General features: G+C 38.7%; 2 protein-coding genes across 2 annotated transcripts; both read right to left on the bottom strand.

Moving 5' to 3' along the window:
• Positions 1-3,241: 3,241 nt before the first annotated feature.
• On the bottom strand, positions 3,242-6,953 carry LOC146473312 (uncharacterized). The gene is made up of 4 exons (XM_085118520.1): positions 6,796-6,953; positions 5,367-5,758; positions 4,360-4,449; positions 3,242-3,674 (listed from the first exon to the last, which is right to left on the bottom strand). Exons 1-4 carry the CDS (start codon positions 6,863-6,865, stop codon positions 3,642-3,644), a joined length of 585 nt encoding a protein of 194 aa, XP_084974646.1. The 5' UTR covers positions 6,866-6,953; the 3' UTR covers positions 3,242-3,641.
• Positions 5,770-13,098, bottom strand: LOC146473311 (potassium voltage-gated channel subfamily A member 10-like). The gene is made up of 2 exons (XM_085118517.1): positions 10,216-13,098; positions 5,770-6,733 (listed from the first exon to the last, which is right to left on the bottom strand). Exon 1 carries the CDS (start codon positions 12,648-12,650, stop codon positions 11,316-11,318), a length of 1,335 nt encoding a protein of 444 aa, XP_084974643.1. The 5' UTR covers positions 12,651-13,098; the 3' UTR covers positions 5,770-6,733; positions 10,216-11,315.
• Positions 13,099-13,478: the final 380 nt, after the last annotated feature.

Below are 13,478 nucleotides of genomic sequence, written 5' to 3'. Positions count from 1 at the left end.
TAATCCTGGGAGTAATGCACCCCTGCAGCCCTTCGATTGAGTACATTTTGTTGGAGACCACAATTTGTGACACACTTTTGAGAAAAGGGATCGTTATTTAAGGTGTAAAAAAGATGCATACCTGCCAACTCTCCCGGTTTTCCCGGGAGTCTCCAAGTTTTTCATGAAATCTCCCGGTCTCCCGGGTAGAGCACCAAATCTCCCGGGAACTACCTACTGCGGTCTTTTTATTAATATTGGTTATTTCTCGTCGGCTCTTCGCTGGGCTCCCCCCCCCCCCCCCCCCCCACCCCCACTGAAGCCCTAAATGTAGGCTTGATGACACGGTTCTGCTGAGACACGGAACAAAGAAAACAGATTTGTAGACGTCTCAAGATATTTTCACTCCGGGGGTTGACAGGTATGAAGATGGATCAGTATAGGTGAAAATGCTCATTTAAAACTCTGTACAGGCAAGGATGTTTGAAATTGAACAAAAACAAAACAATGGCTTGCCCCCAAACTTGCAATTTTAATTTGACCCTTGGATTCACACAAGTTGTCCTCACAGTGCTGGTAAATAAATAGAAAGATGATGCAGGTTTCGTACAAACTTTTATTAATTTGTAGACAACACCTTACATCTATAAACAAATGCATAAAACATATCCTGCTACATTGGACGTAAATTTTTAGCAATAGTACCCTGCAAGGCAAAGGTCCTATTCCTTCTCTGCTTGTGTCATAAAGGAACCTCTACCTTGCAGGTTACAGCTATAGGTGTTTTGGTGTTCCCACAATATTCTCTACCAATACAAATGTACCAGAACACTTCCTTAAACTGACCTTAAATCAGCTACCATCCCCTCAAAATTCACAGGGAGTTAAAAAGTAAAGTGTAACTGTGACAATTCCTCTCTACAGAGACTAAAAAACTGAACTTAAAAATGTTCTGAAGCTTTCACTGTTATACAAGGGCTTTGCCAGCAGAAATGATGTCAATCGTTAAAAAAATTTATTCATTTCTGCCAACGAATCCCTTGTGATAACATCGAAAGCTTTAGAACATTAATCTATTTGTTTTAAATTGCTTTTAAATACATGGGGATATTACGCAAAAAAATATATTTTACAATCTATGACAAGTTACAAACGCATAGTCTTATTTCCATGTTACCCCAAAGCTCTTACGGTTTTGAACTGAATCAGTCTCCTGTTTAACAAGTGCAAAAACGTGACATGGCAGATGTTTTGAAATTGGCAGTAACTGGTTTTGAGTTTTGGTTAACAGCTCTGGACTCTGATATAACCTTGGTTTGCTCGAACAGCACAAGGATCCCAAAACATCTTAACAAGTGTGCCTTTTACACTTTTAGTGCTTAATTATTGCGCTTTAGACTAGATCAGTGCTATATGTACACTGTGTTCCTTGGAAATTGTGTACAAGGATTTACCACTAATTTTGGACTAACATTCTATAAACCTCAAGTGAGTAGTTTCTTTTTTAGTTAGCATTGATCATACAACTACACCTCAGACTTAAGTTACATACTAAATAATTTTGCTGGAGGATGGGAAAGGTGTTAAATTGAAGAAATACAGCACTTGATGTGTACAACAGAAAGACAAATGAAACCAAAAAAATGCCCACAGGAGGTACAACTAATTATTTAAAAACTCTACCACACTTTTTCATATCCAGAGCTGCTGAATGGTCAATATTTGGAGACTTTGCAATATGAAGAGACTAGCATTCTTTGCTGTGAGACTCAAGACTTTCTTATGCCCTGGCTAAACATTCAAATATTGTTGTACAACACATTCAACATATTAAACTTGTTGTATTATTACAACGACATTGGAAACATGGCTAAAAGCCATCTTACATCATGCCAACATTCATCTGACAAAAAATGTTGGTCTGGCCTCATCTAACATGGGCTACCAAAATGTTGAATCTTGTTGAACCAACAAATGCCTTTAAAACATTTAGCCAGGGCTTCATAGCCTTGAAAAAGAAATATACAGAGTTTTGTAGAGGAATATGATCATACAAGACCCAGCAAATTTTGTGACAAGTTCCTTTTGTCACCCTGTATCCTAGTTCCCCAAAATATCAGTTAGACAGACAAATATTACAAAACTACAAAAAGCTCAGGTTACTACTTCCAAAACACCAAGTATTAGTGGTGGGCCGATGATCGATTATAATCCAAAGTTGATCTAAAAGTTCCAACGACGCGACAATCGATTATGCTTTTTTCATAATCGATTGTTGCGGAAAAATTAAAAATTTATTGGGGACAAATAAAAATATTAAAATCAATAAAAATGTACGTTAAATATCTTGGTGTGAGTTGCCTTTTTTCGTGGACTCCTAACCTCTAAGTCATAACAGCGGATATAATCTAAGATTGAATGTGTTTACCTGTGCGTACCGCTGCGCGCTGTGTTGTTAAAAGATGTGGCATACTAAGCTGCTTTGTATTTCATAAATAACTGAACCAAAACATAAATTCTGTCTCGCATTTGTAGTATCACTACTATCACTAGCGAATGAAAGGTATTAGAAACAACATCGAAGCGAAATGTCGCCTCTCTCAGACCTGCCTCGCTTACATGTTGCTGACAAGTCCAACATGGTGGCATAAATGGCCGAGTTGGAGATCTGTCGTTATCCCGGAAATGCCAGGTCAAAAGTGTGGGAATATTTTGGATTTTATCAAGTAAAGGAAGGGCCCAAAAACAAAGGAGAACTTGGATATGACGAAGGTAATCTGTAGGCTCTGTAGAAAGAAATAAGCCAACAAAGGTTTGTGGCCTGTGTGTTTTGTTGATTTTGTGTCAGTCTCACTTGAACTGCTGCAATGTAATCTTGAACTTAATAACATGCACAGTCTGAGTTTACTAAGCTTACAACATGTTTAAATGCTATATTTAAACTAGAAATCAAAATGATTACTAATAAGTTGTGATAACATTAAAAACAGTTTAAAAACTTTAAGCTATCGCTTTGACTTCTATGTAGGTGAAAAATACAGGAATGCTTATTGGTAGATTTTTCCCATTAAAATCGATGATCGATCAGGTGGGGCAATCCGATTATTTCCAATGATCGATTGTGAAATCTCAACCGATTCCCACCACTACCAAGTATGCACATTGTAGACCAAAGGAAATCTTTCTTCACTCCTCCAAAATCACCTACATGTAGTTATTCTGTGCAACCCTATATCTTCTTTTAAACCTTAATTTTAAAAAAAAAAAAAATTAATAATCATCATCTGGGTCAGCATTAGCATCTTCTCCAATTTCTGAATATTGCCAGGCAAGATTATCCTCTCTGCTGTGCTGAACTCTGGAATGATCAAGATCCTTGGAAGTATCAATGCTTGCTTTAGTCACTTTTTGAACACTTTTGCTTGCATCATGCTCTGCCACACGCTTTACTTTTTCCGTGAGACCAGGTGCTGCCTATATACCAATGACAGGAAAACTTGCCGAATGTTGAAGATGAAATGTTCAGGTTACCCAACCATATCTATCTTTTTAAACTGAAGAATGATTTTGACAGTGACGATGACCATAGCGACAAAGATAAGAATTGTTATGATGACAATGATGGCAAACTATACATTAAAAGTCTCATTTCAGCTCGAAATTCAAGCATGGAGGTCGTGTTCCTTTGCATCCTCCTGCAATGGTTAAACAAATTGCTTCAACATCTAAAAAATTTTCTCGTTTGTTGAGATTTTAAAAACTTAACCCATTCAACAATGGTTTGTAACCAATGTCTATGTGTTAAAAGCTTCAAATACTGTGGAAAACTTATGTCCTGACCTGGTTCCAAAATATAAATGCAATGAATAAGCGAATGACCATTGACCATCAAAGTTATTTACACAGCAGCTTAAAAAGTGGTGAAAAGAAAGCCTGAAAAAATTCTCGCTTGAACGGGATTTGAACCTCTGCAATGCCGGTGCAATGAAATACATGTATTTGAACTACGAATGAAAGAATGAATAAGCAAATGACCGTTGCAGCTATTTAAGCAACTTATTGTAGTTGCAAAAAATACACTGAGCACAGCAGTTTAAATGAAATGAAAAGGAACAAAATAAAAGTACAGTACAACAAAGGATGACAATGTGCAGTTCCAGAAAATATCCATATCCACGGAACGTTTTTTTTGTTTTGCACCCCACTCCCTCCAGGAATTTCTAGTTTAGCTTCATACTTTGGCTTGTAAGACCCCCCTTCCCTAGGAATTTCCGATGACCTGTCATGGGGTAGGTATGGAATTTTTTCTGGAACTGCACAAATATTTGATGTTCATACATCTGTTTGTGTTCAGCCCAATTCAATAGAAACTCAACTCACATCTGAAGAGAGAGCTTTTTCAAATCTTGCTCCCAACTCATTCATCTGTGCTTGAATGTTTTCATTTTCTTTACTAATTTCCTGTAATTTCTGAAAGTAATGGAAAGTAAACATTACATTTAAAATGTGTGATAAAATGTAGAAGGTAATAAGAGTATATTAGATTACACCACCTAGTGACTACCTAGTAGTGCAACACTATTTTTGTCTCCAAAGGTCAGCTCTTCTAATGCTCAGCGTCAATTGGTTGAAGTAATGGAGCTACTACTGTAAGGCATGAAATTTTGGCAGGATTTTTAACTTCCATTATTGATTTTAGACAAGTCACTTATAAGAAAAAATAACAACATCTTTCTCTACAGCTGCACTTTTGAATTATTTACTGTAAATAATATTATATATAGTATTGTATACTACAGGTCTGCTTGTAATACCTGGCTGGTATCATTCAATAGCATGCAGGGAATGGAGTTATAGTCAGGTATTTGAAGCAGAGCGACACAGCCATTGACATTGAGTACAGACCCTATGCAAAAATGGCTGACATTTTAATGTTCTTTTGTCTGTATTCAAATTAGCCTCATGAGCCCTCTTCAAGTGAAATATTCTTTTGATTTTTGAACTCAAGAACAATGTTAGTTAGGCTAATTTGAACGCAAACAAAAGAATGTTAAGATGTCTGCCATTTTTGCATAGGGTCTATGCCCAGCTCCCTGTATGAAACATGGGCGTGTATGTGTACAATGGATCATAAATTATAGTTGTATGCAGCTCAACAAGTTCAAGATGGGTTTATGCATAAGTCTTATCCAGCTTCTTTCACACATTTCCTAGGTCTTCTGACCTGAAATACTTCATATGATTCATTTAAAGAACAGAAAGTGGTACAAGCTTAAGGTGCATTTCACTTTGAATATAAAACTACCTAGATTTTCTTTGCATGTGTGTTAAACAGAAAGCATTAGATAGGGGAGCTTAATCTGACTCCAAGACAAACACCAACTTACTTGTTTAAAGTCAGTAAAGTACCTTCCTTCGTCAGCAAAATTCTCTTGATCAGCAAGTGCCTTTTCACCCTCATCACCATCCATCATTCGGTTATCAGGCAAGTCGTGACCTTCTTCCGTGTCTTCAAAATCTGCATTCTGGCGTTCATCCTCATCTTCTTCCTCGGTGTCCCGTGATGACTGACCCGGCCGAATCTTAACAACCTCTTCTCTCTCATTGAGCTCTTCTCCTGCGTCGCTGTTTTCTTCTTCTTCTTCTTCTTCTTCACCATCTTCTCCTTCCCTGTCACTGTCATTCTCCTCATCCTGTTCCTCTTCCTCATTTGGTGTCTCTCTTTCATCTTCAGCTTCTTCATTGTCATCACTATGCTGTGACAGTCGTTCACTGGAATCTGGTAAACAATAATAGTTGCTTATAGCTAACAGTGTGGGAGGGCGGATGAGCACAAGGGATTACTTCCCACTCCTTGAATCTTTATCCTGTTCCTCACATTCCTTGCACTCTACACTTTTTATTTCAAAACATCACCTTTCTTTTATATTTCCCCTGCATCACATTAGTGGTTTACCATTAACATGGCAAAACCAGTTGGTTAAAAAAATGCCTTTCTTGATGTAACATAAGATCTACTGGGTAATATTTTGCCATTCTGCCAGAGGAGTTAAAGAATTAAGGGGGAATTCCAACAAAGCAATAAAAACAATAGGTCACCCACTTAGTTTTTGAGATAATATTTTGCAAAAACTGAAATTTAGATGTCATTTTTGGTGGAGCTGACCTGTTGCCATGGTAATGTCTATCACTGTCAGAACTAGCTTAAAGTAATAAATAATAAAAATAATTAAAACAATATTTTAAGAGGAGGCCTCCAATCACCTGACGGTGGTTTTCAGGAGGGTCCTACAATAAAAGTAACAATAACAGTGTTAAAAAAGTGCTTATAGTTTGTCCACATGATCAAATACGATTTTTTGTTCCCTTCCATCATTTCACAAACACATAAACAATGAAACCCTTACCACCTCACCATTTACCCACCCTAATGGAGCCAGGTTAGCAGCTAACCATAACTGAATGTTTGCTTTGGTCAAGATTTAAATGGCGCAACATGTATGTACATACGGAATCCTGCTCCAGGGGGCATTCGTCAAGCACTGCTGCTATTTAATTAACGGGAAATTCTTTCTCTCTTATGACTAGACTATTTCCGCCTTACAACGTATTTCGAAGGCGAAAACATCATCTAGAAACAAAGTTTCACCTTACGTTTTGTACCCTGATTTCCTCTTTACACGTCAACAAGGTTTCATCTTATTTGACTTAAAAATTTTCTTCGCAGTTCAGCTGAGAACGACAGGAACGCAACCTAAAATTATTAAAGCGAAACAAGTTATGATATTCCAATCTCCTGTATAATGGTTCGCTTACCTTCAAGGTATCTTGCAGGGGAACCAGAAGACCCCAACACCAAGAGTAAAACTAGCACAAGAGTTTTCATTGTGGACACTTTTTGCAAGTAAATTATTAAATTAAGTTATCCCGCGGAGCGAGAGAAATACAAATAGAGTTCAGCGCAAGGCATGATGGACAGGGTCAACTGAGCAGCCGAGCCTAGCGCTTCGCAGCCGCTCGGGCCGGAGTCACGCAACGCTCCCCGAGCGTTGCGTGATTCCGGCCCGAGCGGCTGCGAGGTGCGAAGGAGACTAAGCGCATAATAGCCATAACAAATTTGTCGAAACCTGAGTATTCCAGCCATTTAATTTAGTGTTAAAACCAGTTTATTTAAGGCCCTGTTTATATGGAGAAAAGTTGTCCCGGGTAGAAGGGTCACTCGCCTACCTGAGCTACCCTGGGAAAGCCAACTTTTCCTACATTTCCTTGCAAAACTTGGCGAACCGTTTACATAAGAAACAAAAAGATGGCTCTGCTGGAAGGGTGACCCGCCTAGCCAGGTCACCCTTTTTCGATGGTAGGGTCACCCTCCTAGCCGGGTCAACTTTTCCCCATATAAACACTTTGGCTCGCCTAGCCTCAAGGCGAGACAATCAGACCATGCGCGAGTGCTGTTGGCTCGGGGAAAGGGGTCAACTTTTTTCTCATATAAACGCTCGTTGGAGTTGACTCGGCTGGGAGTGTGACCCTCTTTCCCAGGACAACTTTTGTCCATACAAACGGGGCCTAAGGGTCTGCGGGCTTTTTCTTTACTGGGTTATGCAGGCGTCTAGGCGATAGGATAGGATAGGATAGGGTAGGATAGGACAGGATAGGATAGGATAGGATGGGATAGGATAGGATAGGATAGGATAGGATAGGATAGGATAGGATAGGATAGGGTAGGATAGGATAGGATAGGATAGGGTAGGGTAGGATAGGATAGGATAGGGTAGGGTAGGATAGGATAGGATAGGATAGGATAGGATAGGATAGGATAGGATAGGATAGGATAGGATAGGATAGGATAGGATAGGATAGGATAGGATAGAGTAGGATAGGATAGGATAGGATAGGGTAGGATAGGATAAGATAACATAGGATAGGATAGGATAGGATAGGATAGAAACTTTATTAACATGTTAATGCCTTATAGCCCTGAAAACTGAATTCCATTCTAATTTGGGGACACATCATGACTAAAGACGTGACGTATCCGTCTGGGACGAACTTGGCCAAACATCTGGGCCCAGTTGTTCAAAGCCCGATTAAATTAAGCTAATCCTGGGTTAACGTGAACTTTGATTCGAGTTTATAAACTAACCATTCGAATTCTTCCAAAAGATTTCTGGATCTCAGTTTTGCCTTAAACTTTTCTTTACCATTAGCTTAAAATTAGCCTCTAAAACATTCTTAACGAGCGAGATGAAAACTTTGGTTAACTTTTAATCGTTGGTTAGCGTTAATTGGCTTTCGAACAACCGGACCCAGCAGTACATCGGGTTATGCATCTCGTAGTTCGCAGTTAAGTATAGAGACGGGGACGAGACAGTTTATACGACTAGAGCGATGAAATATATTTGGTTGTGCATCGTTCAAGACGTACTAAAGCCGATGATACCTTCGTCCAGATTCATAATCCTTCTTGTGCCCTTCTTTATACTCGACGATCTACGAGATGTATAAGTAATTACCAAACGCCGCACCACTGAAACGAACGTCGTAACAGGCGGCCAATTATGTTTCTCTGGTTTAAAAGCGACTGTGCTTACGTCGTGGATTGTTTTAAATAAGAAGATAAAGATGAATAGAAAAAAAAATTGACCGTAAAAAGACGTCTTGTCGAGTCTTGTCTCTCTTCTTGCTCAACATGAATGAATGAAGAGACGTTAAGACTTCTTGTAAGCAGCCCAAATTGTCAGAGATATCACTGAAAATTAGCTTGAACGTTTTAGTTTCCTCCACGCACTAGTCTTGCATCACTATGCATAACGTAGGTATACTACGATCCAAGTGAAGCGAGCGAAACTGAGCCGCGCACGCAAGAGAATTGCCTCCCGTAAAAAAGAGAAGAGAGAAAAACTAAATAATGCATGTAGCCGGACATGGAATGGCTGCAGTCCACCATACCCAAAAAGATGGTGATTGGTACATTTACCATTAATTTTCACTACAAAGCCAAATACTAGCTACAGCTTTAACTGGGCCTGAGATCAACACCAGGACAAGTAGCAATACCAAGGTCAAGAATCAAACGACATGCGAACTCTTTTATGGCTCGGGCAGCAAGGCTCCTTTGTTCATGATTGTGTATTTTTAACTTTAGATCCAATTATGTAAATCCATTGTATATTTATTTTTTAAGATGGATGAATAAAGCTTATTCATTATGCGTAGTAAAACTATTTGTATGCACAGTATAAGAAAGCACCACAGGGCGCGTAGCGTAACCTGTGAGCCAAGCGAAACTTTAAATAGCACGTGAATAAATCAATAAAATATATATACATATATAAAAAATATAAAATATATAAACATATATAAAAGTCATAGTCTATATAAAAATGTATAAAAGGTCATAGTCTATTCATGGTCTATTCATGGCTGGTCTATCAATCTTGGTATAATAAAATATTATCATGTTACTATTATTATTATTATTATTATTATTATTTTTTTTTTAATTATTATTATTGTTATCTTTTAGCGCACGGAAACAGCCGTAAACGTGACGCTCATAAAAACGCGAAGAAAAGTTGTAAAAACTTCAAATCTGCAGGGCATACGCAATGTTGTTAGTACAGGAACGAATTTCTGAAAAAAAAAATGTGTATATGACCGTCTATGTGCCTACTGATTTAAGCTCGCAAGGTGTTGTGGTAAAATGTAGAGCCGTCATCTTTTTTCCGTACAGTGGATTGAAGGTGTGCACGTCACAGGAAGTAGCATGGATCGATTTAAAAGACGCCGATAAAAGGGTATGTATGGGTAAATTGAAAGATTCAACACTCAAAAATGTCAGAACGCCGTCTGTTAAATTGCATTTGGCATTTCTTCGGGCGCTTAACTACAACGAGCCCTTTAAGCCAATTTTTTCTTCCTGTTTACATTTTTGTTGCTCACGAGGATAAAAATTTACTTGGAACTGATCATTACTTATGCCATAAGTGTGCTAAGTGTAAAAAAAACGTTTTTCTGTTTAAATCCCTTTCGGTGTTTTCTTTCGTTTTGGGGAGAGCTTTTACCGCGTTCAAAATAAGACGCCTTTCTAAGTGTCCTAAGAGCGAGCGGACCACGCAATCGCGCGCGATCGCGCGAATGGTTCACTTTTCCACCCTGACAGGAAAAGAGAGAAGCAATGGTTCTAGAAGCAATCGAATAGCGAGCGCAGGCCTCAACTTGTAAGCTTGGGCTTACCTGTGATAAGGACAGGTCATTCTGCATCAATGAGGCAAGTCTAAAACATTCCCCTTTTTCTGTTCGCGCTGGGCCGTCGCAAAAACGCGCACTTTGGCGCTTCGCCAAGGATCCACTCTTCTCACTGTAAATGTTATGCAAGAACTGACTGTTATTGCAGTCTAGAATTACGACGCCAACTGAAGTCTGAAGAACTAGCCAATAAAGGCTGTCAAAACCAAATAAACATTTCAATATATTTGTTGGCAAAACGTCTATCAATTTTATTGTCGTCCAAAAAATTGCCTCGTGCCTGATCCTACGCGCATTGCAGCAACTGTTTTGAAAACACTAGACAAACGTTTATGGGAAAAAACTGCGAAAGTTTCCCTCTTCTTCCCCCATCTCATTTTAATTTAAGCAACTGTTGTGTATGCGATCACGAAAACTTGGGAAAATTTCCGGAAATATACCAAAAACATGACAAAGCGTTTGGGGGATGGCTTACAAGTGATTAGCATAATGTTATATCTTCTCCGCTGGAGGGAAATAATTATTATCTTGCTTATTTAGTTTACCTGACAAAACGATCGCAAACAACGCGACTTGTGTTAACTAATAGATTATTAAGTACAAATACTACTCTAGAGTTTTTTCAAAACCAACTGAATCGCATAATTTTCCTTGCATTGTAGCTACAATTTATCGTATCAAAAGTGTTTGGAACTGAATAACTAATTTTCCTCGGTTGAATAAATTATTATTGTTTAGGATCAGACAATTAGGGATCAAACATTAATCTTAACTGAGAAAAGCCGACCAAATCGATGGCTTTTACATTGTATTTTTCGTCAGCTACCCACAAAACTGTGTATTTGCAATAATTTAGAGATTGGCGTTTCAAATTGTCGTCTCAGATGACATCTTTAATCTCTTTTTCCTTTGTCTAATTGCGATCATCCTTGTTAGTAAAATTCAGTTTATAAATGTGGCGGTTTATTTTATAACTGATAGCGGTTTCGTTTGGTGTGAGAACTTTAATACTTGTAGCGAACACACATCATATTTAGCTCTCTAAAAGTTGACCGGGTTGAAAAATCCTTGTTTTTTTTTTTTTGCACTCAAAATTTGTATCTTGCGAGTTTTTTTCGCTTTTTCTTCTCGTAAAATAAACGGAATTTCGTGACAATAACAGGACTTGGCAAAGCGATTACCAGCACACCTGCTAAAGTACAGATTGCACCTAACAGCTTCCCCAAAACTGTAATAGGAACCATATCTCCATAACCAACATTTGTAAGCGAGACGATAACGAACCAGGCCGTCGCAGGAATACTTGAGAACGATTCTTTTTGTGCATCGTGTTCAACGTAAAACGTCCATCCGGAAAAAATTGCTGTGGTTATAACAATGAAAAACAGAATCATGATCAGCTCGCGCCATGTCGCTCGCACTGTTTTAGAAAGGACTTTAAGCTCGTCGAGATGTCGAAATAACTTGAACAGTCGTGAAACGCGCAACAACCTTATCGCTTCAACCTTGCTTACAGCGTTATAGTCACCCAGTGCGAGTTGACAGAAGTAGGGTACGATAGCTGCTAGGTCGATTAAGTTCAAGATATCGAGCATGAACTTCAACTTGTCAGGACAAGAAATGATTCGTAAGAAAAACTCCAAAGTGAACCATGATATACACACTGATTCAATATGGCTGTATGCGAGTGTAAGTTCATCTGGTCCGTCTTCGGAATTTTCTGAGTTTGTAGCTGTTTTATTTTGTTCCTTATCTTGCTCTATCGTCTCAGCACACAACACAAAAATTGACATCGCGATAAATAAGAAAGACACACTCGCGACAAGTCTAGAGACTTTTGAAAAGTTCGGATACTCAAACCACAGCCAGATTTTTCCTAAAACCGCGTTTGCTGGTAGGGTAACTTCTTCTTCGTCATCTTCCACTGCACCTTCGTCTCTCTTAAATTCATTCACGGTTTCGTCGCCGATTTCAAAAAACTTGAGCTCTTCACAGAATTCTTGCAGCCTGATGTTTTCTGGACGGGTGAGCAAACCATTCGATTGGTAATAAAAAAGGATTGCATCGAATGCATTTCGATTGCGATTAAAGAAAAATTCTTGACGTTCTTGATCAAAATACTTCGCTCTTCTCTCAGGATTTCCAAGAAGTGTATCAGGAAACCGCGCTAGAGTAGAATACAAAGTTTCATATATTTTCCCACTTATGTTGATCTTGACTCGCGCGTTGAATGTTTTGTCCCTCGAGCTGGAAGCCCTTCTAGAGCTGAGAACGACCTCAGGGCAGCTGGCTCGCCGGTTGTAATTTTTGGTATACCGCTTCGGTCCGGCCTTGTAATCAGCTGTGGCTTTCAAAGCGGACTTCATATCGTCCCGGCCTTCGACCTCCCTTGCAGAAGGCAACCTGTTTATATACTGCAGCATATCAGTGGCCCCGAGCTATCTAAAACCGCACACCCATATTATTTGCTTATGTTAGGCTGATGAGCTCGTTGTTGTGTTGTTTGGAGGTAGCGTTGAGGTGACGCTTAATAGTGGAAATCTTTTTAGTGTGTTTTAAAAAAAACCTCCCACTGTGAATACTGCGTTTATAATGACTTGAACTCAGATCAGCCTTTCTTTGATGCCTTGTGAATTATTTAGTTTCTTGTTTGCACCTTGAATTTTTTCCAATCAAAACAATCTTGCCCGCGTAGATGTTTAATTAATATTTCACGGATAAAATTTCACGAGAGTTTGTTATGTTCAGAAGCCCACAAAACTGTGACCGCCAGGGTAGATTAATTGTAACAGTTTCGGGAAACAATGGCTTCTCTTGGCGATTATCAGCGATAATCTAGTCGTGTTAAGATATATTAACGCGATATCTTGTCTTGGTTTTGTTGTTCCTCGCTTTAATAAAAAGTGACAATAAACTACAATGAATTTCACTTATTGCCTTGTTATTGAATCCATTTTTATGAGGAATATATACATTTGTTTGCAGGAGACAGACAAGACTAAGTACGCAACCCTTCAGGGCCCCTGTCTGACCGTATATATATATTTTTTACCTTTTTTAAAATTAAAATTAAAATTGCGAGTAGAGGGATTGAGTCAAAAATTATTACAGATATTTGGAAACAGTTGAGAGCGTCTGTTATTGCAACAAAACTAGACCACACATAGCCACTCCCAAATTAAAATTCCTTTGTCCGCTTTGAATTCTCTTTTGAACTTCATGACTAGAGTAAGCGAGCCAGAAAAAGAATA

This window comes from Pavona decussata, unplaced genomic scaffold, assembly GCF_977016875.1.
Source record: "Pavona decussata unplaced genomic scaffold, jaPavDecu1.1 SCAFFOLD_94, whole genome shotgun sequence".
Taxonomy (NCBI): Eukaryota; Metazoa; Cnidaria; class Anthozoa; order Scleractinia; family Agariciidae; genus Pavona; species Pavona decussata.
Note: the sequence above shows the minus strand (reverse complement) of the source record. Positions and strands in the feature narration are given on the sequence as shown.